The following is a 13,567-nucleotide window of genomic DNA, read 5'->3' on the forward strand; positions in this document are numbered from 1 at the left end:
CATGCCTCCATTCTGCTCCTCCCCACTTATAGGCAGAAACTTGGTCTGACCAATCGGAATCTATGCTTTAAGATTGTTTTGATCACGTGGACTGGGAAATGTTCCGGGTAACCCTGTGAGAATAGTATCAATACACTGACTCTGTAACTGGGTTCATCAGGAAGTGGATAGTGGATGTTTCCACTGTGACGATTAGAACTCCACTGTGATGATTAGATCCAAACCAAAAACTGTGGATAGATGACAGCATTTGAGCAAAACTGAAAGCCTGTACCACCACATTTAACCATGGCAAGGTGACTGGGAACATAGACGTGTACAAACAGAACCAGCTATGACCTTAATTAAGGCAATTGAAGATGCAAAAGGACAGTACAGGGGCAAAGTGGAGTCAATTCAACGGCTTAGACACGAGACTCTAGAAAATCCCAGATTATAAAAAGAAAGCCAGCCACGTCACGTACACCGACACCTCGCTCCAGGACAAGCTAAACACCTTCGTCCTGCTTCGAGGAAAATAACATTGAGCCGCCAACGTGGACCCCCATCACTCATGAGAACTGTGCGCTCAGGTTCTCCATGGCTGACGTGAGTAAGCCACTCTTTCTTTCATCCCCCCATCCTATTCATGCTGCCAGCCCAGACGGCATCCCAAGCTGTGTCCTCAGAGCATGTGCAGAACAGCTGGCTGGAGTTTTTATGGACATATTCAGTCTCTCCATATCCCAGTTTGTTGTCCCCACTTTCTTCAAGGTGTCCAGCATTGTTCCTGTACCCAAGAAAGTGAAGGTAACTGAATTAAATGACTATTGCCACGTAGCACTCACTTCTGTCATAATGAATTGCTTTGCAAGGTTAGTTAAGGACCATATCCCTTCACCTTACCCGACACTCTAGACCCACTACAATTTGTATACCGCCCCCACAGATCCACGGACGACACAATCGCCATTGAACTACACACTGCCCTATCCCACCTGGACAAGAGAAATACTGTACCTATGTAAGAATGCTGTTCCTCCACTGCAGCTCAGCCTTCAACACCAAGCTCATCACTAAGCACAGAGCCCTGGGTCAGAACCCCTCCCTGTGAATCTTGTACTGGACTTCCTAAAGGGCCGACCCAAAGTGGTGAAGGTAGGCAACAACACCTCCGCCTCGTTGATCCTCAACATGGGATCATGCCGTCCCTAGGAGGGGTGTGTCACTTGAGTGGGTTGAGTCACTGACGTGATCTTCCTGTCTGGGTTGGCGCCCCCCCTTGGGTTGTGCCGTGGCGGAGATCTTTGTGGGCTATACTCGGCCTTGTCTCAGGATGGTAAGTTGGTGGTTGAAGATATCCCTCTAGTGGTGTGGGGGCTGTGCTTTGGCAAAGTGGGTGGGGTTATATCCTTCCTGTTTGGCCCTGTCCGGGGGTATCATCAGATGGGGCCACAGTGTCTCCTGACCCCTCCTGTCTCAGCCTCCAGTATTTATGCTGCATTAGTTTGTGTCGGGGGGCTAGGGTCAGTTTGTTATATCTGGAGTACTTGTCCTGTCTTATCCTGTGTCCTGTGTGAATTTAAGTATGCTCTCTCTAATTCTCTCTTTCTTTCTCTCTCTCGGAGGACCTGAGCCCTAGGACCATGCCTCAGGACGACCTGACATGATGACTCCTTGCTGTCCCCAGTCCACCTGGCCGTGCTGCTGCTCCAGTTTCAACTGTTCTGCCTGCGGCTATGGAACCCTGACCTGTTCACCGGACGTGCTACCTGTCCCAGACCTGCTGTTTTCAACTCTCTAGAGACCGCAGGAGCGGTAGAGATACTCTTAATGATCGGCTATGAAAAGCCAACTGACATTTACTCCTGAGGTGCTGCACCCTCGACAACTACTGTGATTATTATTATTTGACCATGCTGGTCATTTATGAACATTTGAACATCTTGGCCATGTTCTGTTAGCCTGGTTCCTCTCTAGGTTTCATCCTAGGTTTTTGCCTTTCTAGGGAGTTTTTCCTAGCCACCGTGCTTCTACACCTGCATTTCTTGCTGTTTGGGGTTTTAGGCTGGGTTTCAGTACAGCACTTTGAGATATCAGCTGATGTACGAAGGGCTATATAAATAAATTTGATTTGATTTGTTGGGGGACCCCACAGGGGTGTCGTGCTCAGCCCCCTCCTGTACTCCCTGTTCACCCATGACTGTGTGGCCACGCACGTCTCCAACTCAACCATCAAGTTTGCTGATGACACAACAGTAGTAGGCCTGATTATCAACAATGACGGATCAGCCTACCTGGAGGAGATGAGAGCCATGAGGAGAATCCTACGAAGCAGGTTTGAGGAGTTAGCAAGGTTACTTTGCTTCAACCTGGGATAAGCGGTCATACAAAAGTGTCTCACCTTTTAGCCAGGTACATTTCTATGGCAACAAATCATTCAGAACTAACCTGCTCCGGGGCAGGCTAACTCACTTACCCTGAATGAAATTACTGAGTTAAAGGACCAATGAAATCAGATTCTGTCCTTCTTGCAAAGATTGCATCATCATCCCCTTCATTTGAGGAAGACAACAAATGCAATATTTTATAAATTACAACTTGTTTTTTTTAAATAGCAATGTTAAAATATATCAGTAATGACAGAATGCATTTTAAACATAATGCAATGTAACACTTTATGACTTCATAAATAAATACATCGATAGGAGTGGGTAAAAAGCACCTGTCCACACAGGAGGACTTTTGCCTTTTGGAAGGCTGTCATTGTAAATAAGAATTTGTTCTTAACTGACTAAACTGATTAACGATAAGTAATAAAATAATAGCGGCACTTCTAAACGCATATTTCACACCATAGCCTAATGAATTTGCAAGTTAACTTTTCTTTCATTTTGATTTCGGCACAAATTAAATTTCATGACTGAACAGGAACCAGGATTCGTCAGTCCAGGCAATGTTTTTCCACTCAATTGTCCAGTGTTTGTGATCACGTACCCACTGGAGCCGCTTCTTCTTGTTTTTAGCTGATAGGAGTGGAACTCTGCTGCAATAGCCTATCCGTGACACGGATCGACGTGCGTTCCGAGATGTCGTTCTACACACCACTGTTGTACTGTAGCGTTATTTGTCTGTTTATGGCCAGCATGTTGGTTTGCATAATTCTTGCCATTCTCCTTCAACCCCCTCTCATCAACGAGCTGTTTCGTCCACAGGACTGCCGCTGTCTATATGTTTTTTGTTTGACGCACCATTCACGGAAACCCTACACCCTGTTGTCCATTAAAAAAGCCCAGGTAAGCGGCTGTTTATAAGATACTGGAGATACCATGCTCAAAGTCGCTTAGGTCACTCTTTTTGCCCATTCTAACATTCAATCGAATAGTAACTGAATCCTTCGATGCCTGTCTGCCTGTTTTATATAGCAAGCCATGTGACTCACTGTCTGTAGGAACGCTCTATTTTCATAAACTGGGTGCTGTACCTAATAAACTAGCCAGTGAATGTATATGTGTGTGTGTACATTGTACTATCAATTGGTGAGAGCCTCAAATACCACATTCATTTATACATATCCACTGTAATCACGGTAAATGTAGTTCCTGTTTTTGTCATGTCTTTGGTCATATTCAAGTGGGTCAAACAAAAACACCATAATGCGCTGCATCGATGACGTCGCCCCCACAGTGACTGTATGTACATATTCCAACCAGAAGTCATGGATAACAAGCAACATCCGCACTGAGCTAAAGGGTAGAGCTGCTGCTTTCAAGGAGCGGGACTTTAACCCGGAAGCTTATAAGAAATCCCGCTATACCCTCCGACGAACCATCAAACAGGCAAAGCGCCAATACTAAGATCGAATCGTACTTCCCCGGCTCCGATGCTCGTTGGATGTGGCAGGGCTTGCAAACTATTACAGACTACAAAGGGAAGCACAGCCGAGCGCTGCCCAGTGACAAGAGCCTACCAGACAAGCTGTATTATTTCTATGCTCACTTCGAGTACAGTAACACTGAAACATGCATGAGAGCATCAGCTGTTCTGGACAACTGTGTGATCACGCTCTCCACAGCCGATGTGAGTAAGACCTTTAAACAGGTCAACATTCACAAGGCCACAGGGCCAGACGGATTACCAGGATGTGTACTCCGAGCATGCGCTGACCAACTGGCAAGTGTCTTCACTGACAATTTCAACCTCTCCCTTTCTGAGTCTGTAATACCAACATGTTTCAAGCAGACCACCATAGTCCCTGTGTCCAAGAACACTAAGGTAACCTGCCTAAATGACTACCGACCCGTAACACTCACGTCTGTAGCCATAAAGTGCTTTGAAAGGTCGGTCATGGCTCACATCAACACCATTATCCCAGAAACCGTAGACCCACTCCAATTTGCATACAGCCCCAACAGATCCACAGATGATGCAATCTCTATTGCAATCCACACTGCCCTTTCACACCTGGACAAAAGGAACACCTATGTGAGAATGCTATTCATTGACTACAGCTCAGCGTTCAACACCATAGTGCCCTCAAAGCTCATCACTAAGTTTAGGACCCTGGGACTAAACACCTCTATCTGCAACTGGATCCTGGACTTCCTGACGGGCCGCCCCCAGGTGGTAAGGGTAGGTAACAACACATCCGCCACGATGATCCTCAATACGGGGGCCCCTCAGGGATAAGTGCTCAGTCCCCTCCTGTACTCCCTGTTCACTCATGATTGCATGGACAGGCATGACTCCAACACCATCATTAAGTTTGCCAATGAGGCAGCAGTGGTAGGCCTGATCACCAACAACAACGAGACAGCATATAGGGAGGCCAGAGACCTGGTCGTGTGGTGCCAGGACAACAACCTCTCCCTCAACGTGATCAAAACTAAGACTGAACAGATTTGGCATGGGTCCTCAGATCCTCAAAAGGCTCTACAGCTGCACCATCGAGAGCATCCTGACTGGTTGCATCACTGCCTGGTATGACAACTGCTTGGCCTCCTACCGCAAAGCACTACAGAGGGTAGTGTGTACGGCCCAGTACATCACTGGGGCCAAGCTTCCTGCCATCAAGGACCTCTATACCTGACGGTGTCAGAGGAAGGCCCTAAAAATGGTCAAAGACTACAGTCAACCTCGTCATAGACTTGTCTCTCTGCTACCGCACGCCAACCCGTACCGGAGTGCCAAGTCTAGGTCCAAGAGGCTTCTAAACAGCTTCTACCCCCAAGCCATAAGACCACAGCTTCTACCCCCCCCCCCCCCCCTCTCTCTCTTTTACGCTGCTGCTACTCTGTTATTAGCTATGCATAAGTCAATTTAATAACTGTACCTACATGTATATATTACCTCAATTACCTCGACTAACCGGTGCCCCCGCACATTGACTCTGTACCGGTACCCCCTTTATATAACCTCGCTATTGTTATTTTACGGCTGCTCTTTAATTATTTGTTCCTTTTATTTATTATTTTTCTTTAGGTATTTTTCTTAAAACTGCATTGTTGGTTAAGGGCTTGTAATTAAGCATTTCACTGTAAAGTCTACACCTGTTGTAGATTTCACCTGCTGTATAAATCTGAAACATCCGGTTGGAATTTCCACTCCCCACCAAATATGATGAGGATAGTAAGCCCAGTGGCCGACAGTGGGAGTATGGAGCTGAGCCGACATTCTGTTATTCTAATTGAAGAAAAACCCGATCTCAATACAGTTCTGTTCCAAAAACTAAAATATGTTACGAACAGAGTGCGCTAAGTTTTGTAGATGTGACCCTTTGCCAATGTTTCTCAAAATTACGTCGTTTACAAGGAGTGCAAGGGCAAATTGAGTTAATGCCCACGAGCATTTCAGACCTACCGAAAATATGCAAATACATGTTAGAACGCGCCAATAGGATCTCGCTAGCTTATGCTTGTTCTGCCCACCATGTTTAATTTGCTCCCATTGAAAACTGGGTTAGTTATAAATATATTTGCTGCTGTGTAGCCGATCTGTCCATAAGGAAACATTGCCCCCTGGTGGTTCTTTTGTATCACCACAACATACCTCAGTACAGTGTCGTGACTGCAGTACAGAGAAGGTGGAACTAGACTCCTGTCACAGCACGCAACAAGGCAGCTTAGTCAATGAGAATCAATTCTACTTGTCAATAACAATCGGTTGTCATTATTGACTTCCTCACAACTCAATTGCGTCACTTCTGAGCATGTGAACACAAACCTTCTAGAACACTAAAAACTGTGGAACCATAGACTCAGAACACTTATGACTAGAGCCGAGGGCAAAACCTAAGAACATTCTATAGAACACCTGCATGACGGCTTAAGTAATGATCTATTCCTGATATGGCATTACATTGTTTGAGTAATACACTACTCTTTATTTCCACCCAACACTGAGATGTGTACACACAGTTGGTCATATTTGAATCCAAGGTCAAGAGTCACTAACACAGGCTGCTTCTCAAATGGCACCCTATTTCGCTATATAGTGCTCTAATTCTGGTCAATAATAGTGGACTATATAGGAAATAGGAAGTCATTGTCCTTCCAGCCAGTTATGGAATGTGTGATTGGAGATATTCAGACAGTACAACCTGTACATGATGAATAGCATCACTTGAATTATACACTGTAGCACATTAACATTGAGATAGTAGCTAGGTTTCCATTCAATTGGCGACAGATTTTCAAGCGAATATTCTAAAAACTGCATAAAAAAAAGCTTATTTCCCACTAGAGATATGTTTTCATCAAATTGACTTATTGCGGATAAAAGGCTGTGCATGATGACATAGTGCATATAAAATAACTTTTGCAGTTAAATTCCAATGGACTGAATAAAAAATTAAAGTTAAATGGGTTTCCATTGCATTTTCAACTCTACTGCTGTTTTTGTCAACAAAAAAAAGTTGAGTATTTCTGTCTGTAATAAAGCACTTTTGTGGGGAAAAACTAATTCTGATTGTCTGTGCTTGGCTCCCCAGTGGATGGGCCTGGCTCACAAGTGGGTGGTCCTATGCCCTCCCAGGCCCACCCGTGGCTGCGCCCCTGCCCAGTCATGTGAAATCTATAGATTAGGGCCTAATTTATATATTTAAATTGACTGATTTCCTTATATGAACTGTAACTCAGTAAAATCATTGAAATTGTTGCATGTTGCATTTATATTTTGGTTCAGTATATTTATATTTGTCAAACGGCAGCCAAGCATCGATCATGGCACCAGAATAAGATCCTCGATATTTAGTGGAAAGGTGCATCAAGCTCCTCACCGTGCACTTTCATCAGTTACTCACAACTTATTTCCTCTGTATCCTAATAAACTGTATGCTTTTCTGAGTCATAGTGGGAGGACCACACAACATATCAAGTTTACTTCAATATGATGGTTATTATCAATATTTATACATAAGTGTTTCCACCACCATTTCTCGCAGAATTAATTTTACAGACACAAAAAAGATCCCACCTTGTCAAGTGTATATTGTTTTGTCAACATTTCGAAAGTTTACAGACAAATTTGCTGTTTCCATCAGCCCTCATGACATTTTTTTTTATCCAACATGTACTTTACTCGCATGAAAAGGTGGTTAGTGGTACAAAAAGAGAATTCAAACACACATTTGAACTCTTTAAGAACATCTCTCCTAGAATAACAAAGATTATTTGAAAATAAAGACAAAGACAAACAAGGAGAAAGCTATTTATCCTATGAACCGAAGATGCTGATTGGCTCATTTATAAAAACATTCAGATGCTCTCCCTGATTGGACAATGATTAAGAAGGCAGGTGTGCGTGTGTTCATAGGCCCTTGTTGAAGTAGACGTACTGTACACTGTCCCCATAACGACACAAGATGGACTCCCTTAGCTCTGGCTCCAGCTTAGACACAGCCATGGAGCTGAAAGAAAGGGAGAGGAAGAGTGAGACCTAAACCAAGGGAGAGCCTAATACTAAAACAGCTACTAACATCATGAAGGCGCAAAACTGAATGCTGCCCAGTCGACAGGCTACTTACCATTGCTGAGGGAACAGGGAGCAGGCTGCAGGCACCATGAAGACCAGGCTGCAAAACAGACATAGTTAGGTGACTGTGCCTACTGAGACATGTACATTGCATCCCAAAGGGTACCCTATTCCCTACATAGTACACTACTTTTGACCAGGCCCTCCCAAAAAAACCTGAACCAAACAAATCTTCCTGGTGCAACCTCCTAAAACAGTCCTACTTACAACGCTCCCACCATCATGACTTGTAAAGGTCCGTGGAAGAAGGTGATCCTCTGTTAACCGAAAGACAGAGCTTGTTAGAAATAAACTGCAATGCAACAGAATCTACACTGTCAGCATGTTTAGTCAAGAACAACGTAACTGTGGATATTTAGTCAATAGCACTGTAACTAGGAATGCTTATTCAATAACTTTGTAGCTAGCTAGCCTATGCATGTCTAGTAGCAGTATTTGGTGTATTTCAATAAAAGGCCCACCTGCATAAACTTGAATTTCTCAAGTCTCTGCATGATGACGGGGAGAATGACTAGAAGAGAGGGGGAAAGGGAGAAAAAAAATGTGATAAAGTAGAGGGTGGCAGGTGGAAACAAGAGGAGAGGAATAAGTCATTGAAGGGAGCAACAGGGTCACACTCCAACACAGCTCCACTTTCCATTGTCTATGGAGCTAGGACTGAGCTCAAACTCTATAGCTCCCCTCCTCCTTAAACCTCTGAAACGTACTCATGCCCGGTGCTGCCATGGTAATCCGGGAAATGACCACCTGGGTGATGCCCTTCACAGCTGCTTTCTGGAAAGAAAGAAAATGTGGGAACGGCGGAGTAGGTACAACGTAATTTGTCTGCTCTTGTGTAACAGTCAGAAATAGGATATTTAGTAGAATATTTAATTATCCAGACATTCCCAGTGCTGCTACCTTGGAATGGCCAAGTTTGTTTCCATTCTCATCTGTTACAGCTATGCCATTCAGGAGCTCCCTGAGAAAAGAGAAGGTCAACAACTCAATGTTGTCTTCATGGGGGATGCCAATACACTATCAGAATAGATGCTAATACTCAAGTGACTTCAATTGAGTATGTACTCACTGTTGCCTCATCATTGGGATATTGACACAGTTAGCGGACGCCACAGCTGCAAACGGAACCCAGCGCGCCACCAGCGGAGGGGCTCTCTACAGAGGAGGGCGGAGACAAGACGGTAAGGGGAAGTTGAACATGTAATCAATCAAACCAGTCTGTGTGTTGTGTTCTTTGAACTGTACCTTTGTGTAGAAGTTGAGTCCCACAGCAGTGGCTAGAGCAGTGCTAGTTGCTGTTAAATAGGCTACTCCGATTTGACTGAAGAGGTAGAGAAAATAGATTGAGTTTAAGACATTTAAATAGCTCTTAATATTCTCCATGTACATTGCAATACATTCACCACAGCAGTGTGTGGGTGTGTGTGGTCTGCAGGGTACTTGGGTGTGATGGGGGAAGCAGCATTTCTGTTGGTGTAGTTGACCAGAGCATTAAACGACTGATTCACCCACTGCCAGAACACTACAGCAGGGACTGTCCTAGAGAGAAAGAGAACGAGAAAATGATGGAAAGAGGAATATAAATGTAGGATTAGAAGTCATTGCTCCAAACTCACCTATGGTTGGCTAACCTAAAGATCTGTTGTTGTCAAATCTGTGTGTGTGTGTGTGTACCTGTAAAACTGTAGCATACCACCCGTTATGGCCATCCCTCCGGGCACCTGGAAGGACATTCGACCAATCAGGTTCATGCGATCGCCAGTGTCAGGGTGAAAGGCAGAGTCATAGAGCTTCTTGGCGTAGTGCAGCTGTTCCTCTGTGGTGCCAGGGGGAACGGACCCCGCTCTAGAACAGGAGATCCACACAGAACCCAAATTCTCATCACAGGGAACAAAAACTGTAGACATACTGGAATTACAACTTCAGTGGCATAATAATAATATAATTTGGTGGGTGCTTAATTATATTTGTCCTATTAGACACATGTACAAGTGTGTATTTGAAATAGTTTTTTTTAGCATATCCCAACTCCACCTGAGACACCAGCAGAGAGTTGTGGTCAGAGCCAGGGTCCAGCATTTTACCGGCGTCCCTGGAGCAAATAGGGTTAAGTGCCTTGCTCAAGGGCACAAACAACAGATGTTTCTACTTGTCGGCTCTGGGATTCGAACCAGTAACCTTTGGGTTACTGGTCAAATGCTCTAACCTCGTGGTGTCTGTGTGCGTTACCTGCAGCTCTCCACCAGCGCTTTAGCCTCATCCAGTCGTGAGTCCGGCAGTAGTGCTGTCCTCCAGTCTGTGATGTTGGCAAAGTGCTTCAATCTTCCCATAAACGTGGACTGATCCCACCGTGGCACGTCAATGTCAAACCCGCTCACTGCCATCGCGACCCTCCACTTCACAACCTAGGTCTAAAGTCACAAATATGGTCTCCAAACCACCTCGCCCGTCCCAAACCGAGTCGAGCCTGCAGTCAATGTTTGGCTTCTTGGTCCTGTACCAACCTGGTCCACTCAGCCCTTTCAGTCTGCCTCTGTAAAGACAGAAACACATGAGTCTTTCTGTTTTCAGTTGTTAGAATAGCCTTGACTTTAGTGTAAGCTTAAAAAAGTGTAGGACTAATCTAGGGACCACATACAGTATATTATTACAGTATCATATAACTTGCATCCTCAGTATCCTTTGTAAAAAATAAAATCTATCCTCCCAGGGTTCTCTGGGTAAACTACTTTCTAACCAATCAGACCTGCTCAGAGCAGAGAGCTATAACTGTTGAACCCAGCCTTGGGGCAGCCCTCCCTGTGGTTCCTGCGGTGTCTGTGTGTCTCTCTCTCACTCAGCAAACAACTAACCAGAGTTTATTCTCTCACAGGAGACTGAGTAACAGAATCAGTTTAATTGATAAACCACCCTTCCAGAGTTCCCTCAAAGTTCATCTGGGGTCACAGTGTGGCATTGTCTGCATCACAGCATTTCCTTCCTACCCATTTCAAACAGCCAGAGAGAGTGCGTAGCATCTGCAGCAGCAAAAAAACAGTATGTTAAGCAGGGTTAATCTCAATAGTCTAAGTGGCTTCCTCTACTTGTCTCCTTTCTTTCATCTGTATTGATGTAAAAAAAAAAAATGGATAAGTTCAAACAGATCTCCAGATTAAAGTATAACCTCTAAGGTTTTTAGATCAGAGCAGTGCATGCAAAAAGACTAGGCGAGGAGGGAAAGGAGGCCATTCTAGAGAGTATTGAAATGCGCCCAGGACAGCCAGGCTAGAAGCAGGCTGGATCCAGAGCTGGTCAGAGCTGTTTGTTTGAACAGCAGGGTCATGCACACTCTCTGCTGTAGCTGCACAAGGAGCAGGAATGAACCCAGACCAAGCCCAGCATCTCAGTACAGCGACATATCACTATATCACTGACCAAGTCAATGGATGAATAAACATGAATTAATGAACAAACGTTTTGTATGAATGGTGTGAAGAGAGATAGAGAGTAAGGGCCGAGGGAGAGAGAGGACTGGGAGGAAGATGTGAATTAATAACAAGGGGGTCAGAGTTGAAGAGAAGCCTGAAAGCGTGTGATGTGATGAGGTTGAGAATAAAGTAAGGATATTATCAACCACAGGAATATATTTCCCCCAGGGCGGGCTAGTTAGACTGGACTTCAATCATCAACGGCTGCATCTCAATACTCTAGTGGCCCCTCTCCTCTCCTTCATCTGCAATGATCTGAAAACACAGGGTGTGAAACCTTTGCTTGACGACTCAAACTGAATTCTTACGCTGCTATATGATCGCAGAAAATAAATGTTTGTGGGTGTGGCTGGACAGTTGGCCCCCAAGTGTCCGGTCTGGAGGGTGAAGTCACAAGCTCTACTGGTTGGCTACTGCGTAGCAACATAGCGGTCCAAAAGCCCTGATCTGCCCTATGTAATTTACGATTGTCACAACTTTTTGGGGCTCTAAAATCTGTTTAATATGATCATGTTCAATCCCCACTGTGAATTCTTGGAAATGTATCTACAAATTGAGATATTTCATTAAATAGTGATCAATTCTGACTACTACATTTGTTGTCACACAGGACCACGTGCTGACAGACCAACCATGGGCCGCAGTCTAGAGGCTCTGGTTGACTCTCAGGCAGGATGAAAACAACTATGTCGACCATAATCCTTTGCTGGTGCCATTCAGCCAGAGATACTTTTGAGGAGATGGGAAACTCCATTAGAATCGTATTAACCCCCACGCCTTGTTAATGTGCCCCGCGGTGCATTCTGGGAGATTCTGGGATAAGGAGCGCGCTCCTTCAATGAGTGAATTGAGCTCTAGGTCAAAAAAGAAGCATTAGCATGCATTTCGTTAACAAGAAGTACAACATTACAAATCTTTTCCGAGATAGTTAAATTGTTCTAGTAATATCGTATAGCTTTGGAATCGTGACATGACTTAGGCTGGTTTCTCTACTCAAATGCCGCATTCAGAACAACTCGAAAATCTCAGTCGGAGATCGTTTTTTTCCCGAGTTCCCAGATGTCTTGAACGCCCGGAAGTCAGAGATTTTTGAAGGCGGCATGCTTCAATTTCAAATACTTCCGGCTTCATGCACCATCGGGAGATGTTTTTAGGATTACGTGGATGACGTAAACGCTAACACTAGCTACTGGTTTTAAGGTCTATGGGAGCAATGTGGATGGGTTGACATGCAAGCGAAACCTGTTCTTCAGAACCGGTGCAAATAAAGGAAAGGAAATGAGGAGAAGAAGCAAAGATACATTAGATTCTCCGAGTCTGTGTAGTTAACCATGAGAGAACTAATAACCTAAAAAGGCTTTAGTAAAGACATGTCGATGTGCAATTAACTGCAGCAGTAAACACGTAACTTTAGCTAGCTAGATTCAAAGCAATTGTGCAAGACTGTCGAGAAACTAGATTAATTGTTGACATCCATCCTGTGCCTCTGCAAGTCTAGAACAGCTGCACTCATCATCATTATGCATTGGCCCATCATATTGACATGCCTAGTTAAATAAAATAAATAAAACCAAAAAAATTGTGTGACATTCTTGAAATCACCGTAAAGCTATCATTCAGACTGATGCAATTTGCCTAACATGTTACCCGCATTTTGCGAAGCATGCTAGCAGCTTTGTCCAGAAATGAGAGAAGAGATAGCTGGCAACAAAAACACTAACTGTATCAATATCTGCAACAAAGTAGCTGAAGAAACATACGTTACCTTTCAGCGCTGGACTGCAAGATAATACAATGTAACTTGCTCAATGTTTCTAGTCAAGATCTCAGCAGTTGGTGTAGTAGGGGAGGGTGCACGTGGCACCGCTTCCTCCAATCACAGCCTGGGGCAGCTCCCTTTCCGAACGTCGGTCTCCAGAAATAAATATATATATTTTTTAATAAATACTCATATGGACTTTCAGTCATCTCATCTTTTAACTCTGCGTGCAGTAGATCTTTACCTTTGTAATTCTAAAGCAAAGGCAAAATACATAATTATGGCTAAAGCGACCTCACAATGATAAATAAAAAATATAGATAAATACACA

The 13,567-nt window shown here is 44.2% G+C and overlaps 1 protein-coding gene across 1 annotated transcript; it reads right to left on the bottom strand.

Moving 5' to 3' along the window:
- Positions 1–7,670: 7,670 nt before the first annotated feature.
- On the bottom strand, positions 7,671–13,370 carry sfxn2 (sideroflexin 2). The gene is made up of 12 exons (XM_038992075.1): positions 13,243–13,370; positions 10,240–10,543; positions 9,685–9,855; positions 9,451–9,549; positions 9,256–9,331; positions 9,080–9,165; positions 8,911–8,971; positions 8,718–8,784; positions 8,472–8,521; positions 8,218–8,267; positions 8,003–8,050; positions 7,671–7,885 (listed from the first exon to the last, which is right to left on the bottom strand). Exons 2-12 carry the CDS (start codon positions 10,392–10,394, stop codon positions 7,786–7,788), a joined length of 963 nt encoding a protein of 320 aa, XP_038848003.1. The 5' UTR covers positions 10,395–10,543; positions 13,243–13,370; the 3' UTR covers positions 7,671–7,785.
- Between the last annotated feature and the right edge of the window lie 197 nt (positions 13,371–13,567).

This window comes from Salvelinus namaycush, chromosome 4, assembly GCF_016432855.1.
Source record: "Salvelinus namaycush isolate Seneca chromosome 4, SaNama_1.0, whole genome shotgun sequence".
Lineage (NCBI taxonomy): Eukaryota > Metazoa > Chordata > Actinopteri > Salmoniformes > Salmonidae > Salvelinus > Salvelinus namaycush.

What these genes read in the sequence shown, in the direction of transcription:
- sfxn2 (XM_038992075.1), bottom strand. Translation starts at nt 10,394, where the DNA reads ATGGCAGTGAGCGGGTTTGACATTGACGTGCCACGGTGGGATCAGTCC. An exon ending in GCTTCCCCCATCACACCCAA is followed by an intron (nt 9,332 to 9,450) that starts GTACCCTGCAGA and finishes CTACCTCTTCAG; the next exon opens with TCAAATCGGAGTAGCCTATT. An exon ending in GACTCAACTTCTACACAAAG is followed by an intron (nt 9,166 to 9,255) that starts GTACAGTTCAAA and finishes CCTCCTCTGTAG; the next exon opens with AGAGCCCCTCCGCTGGTGGC.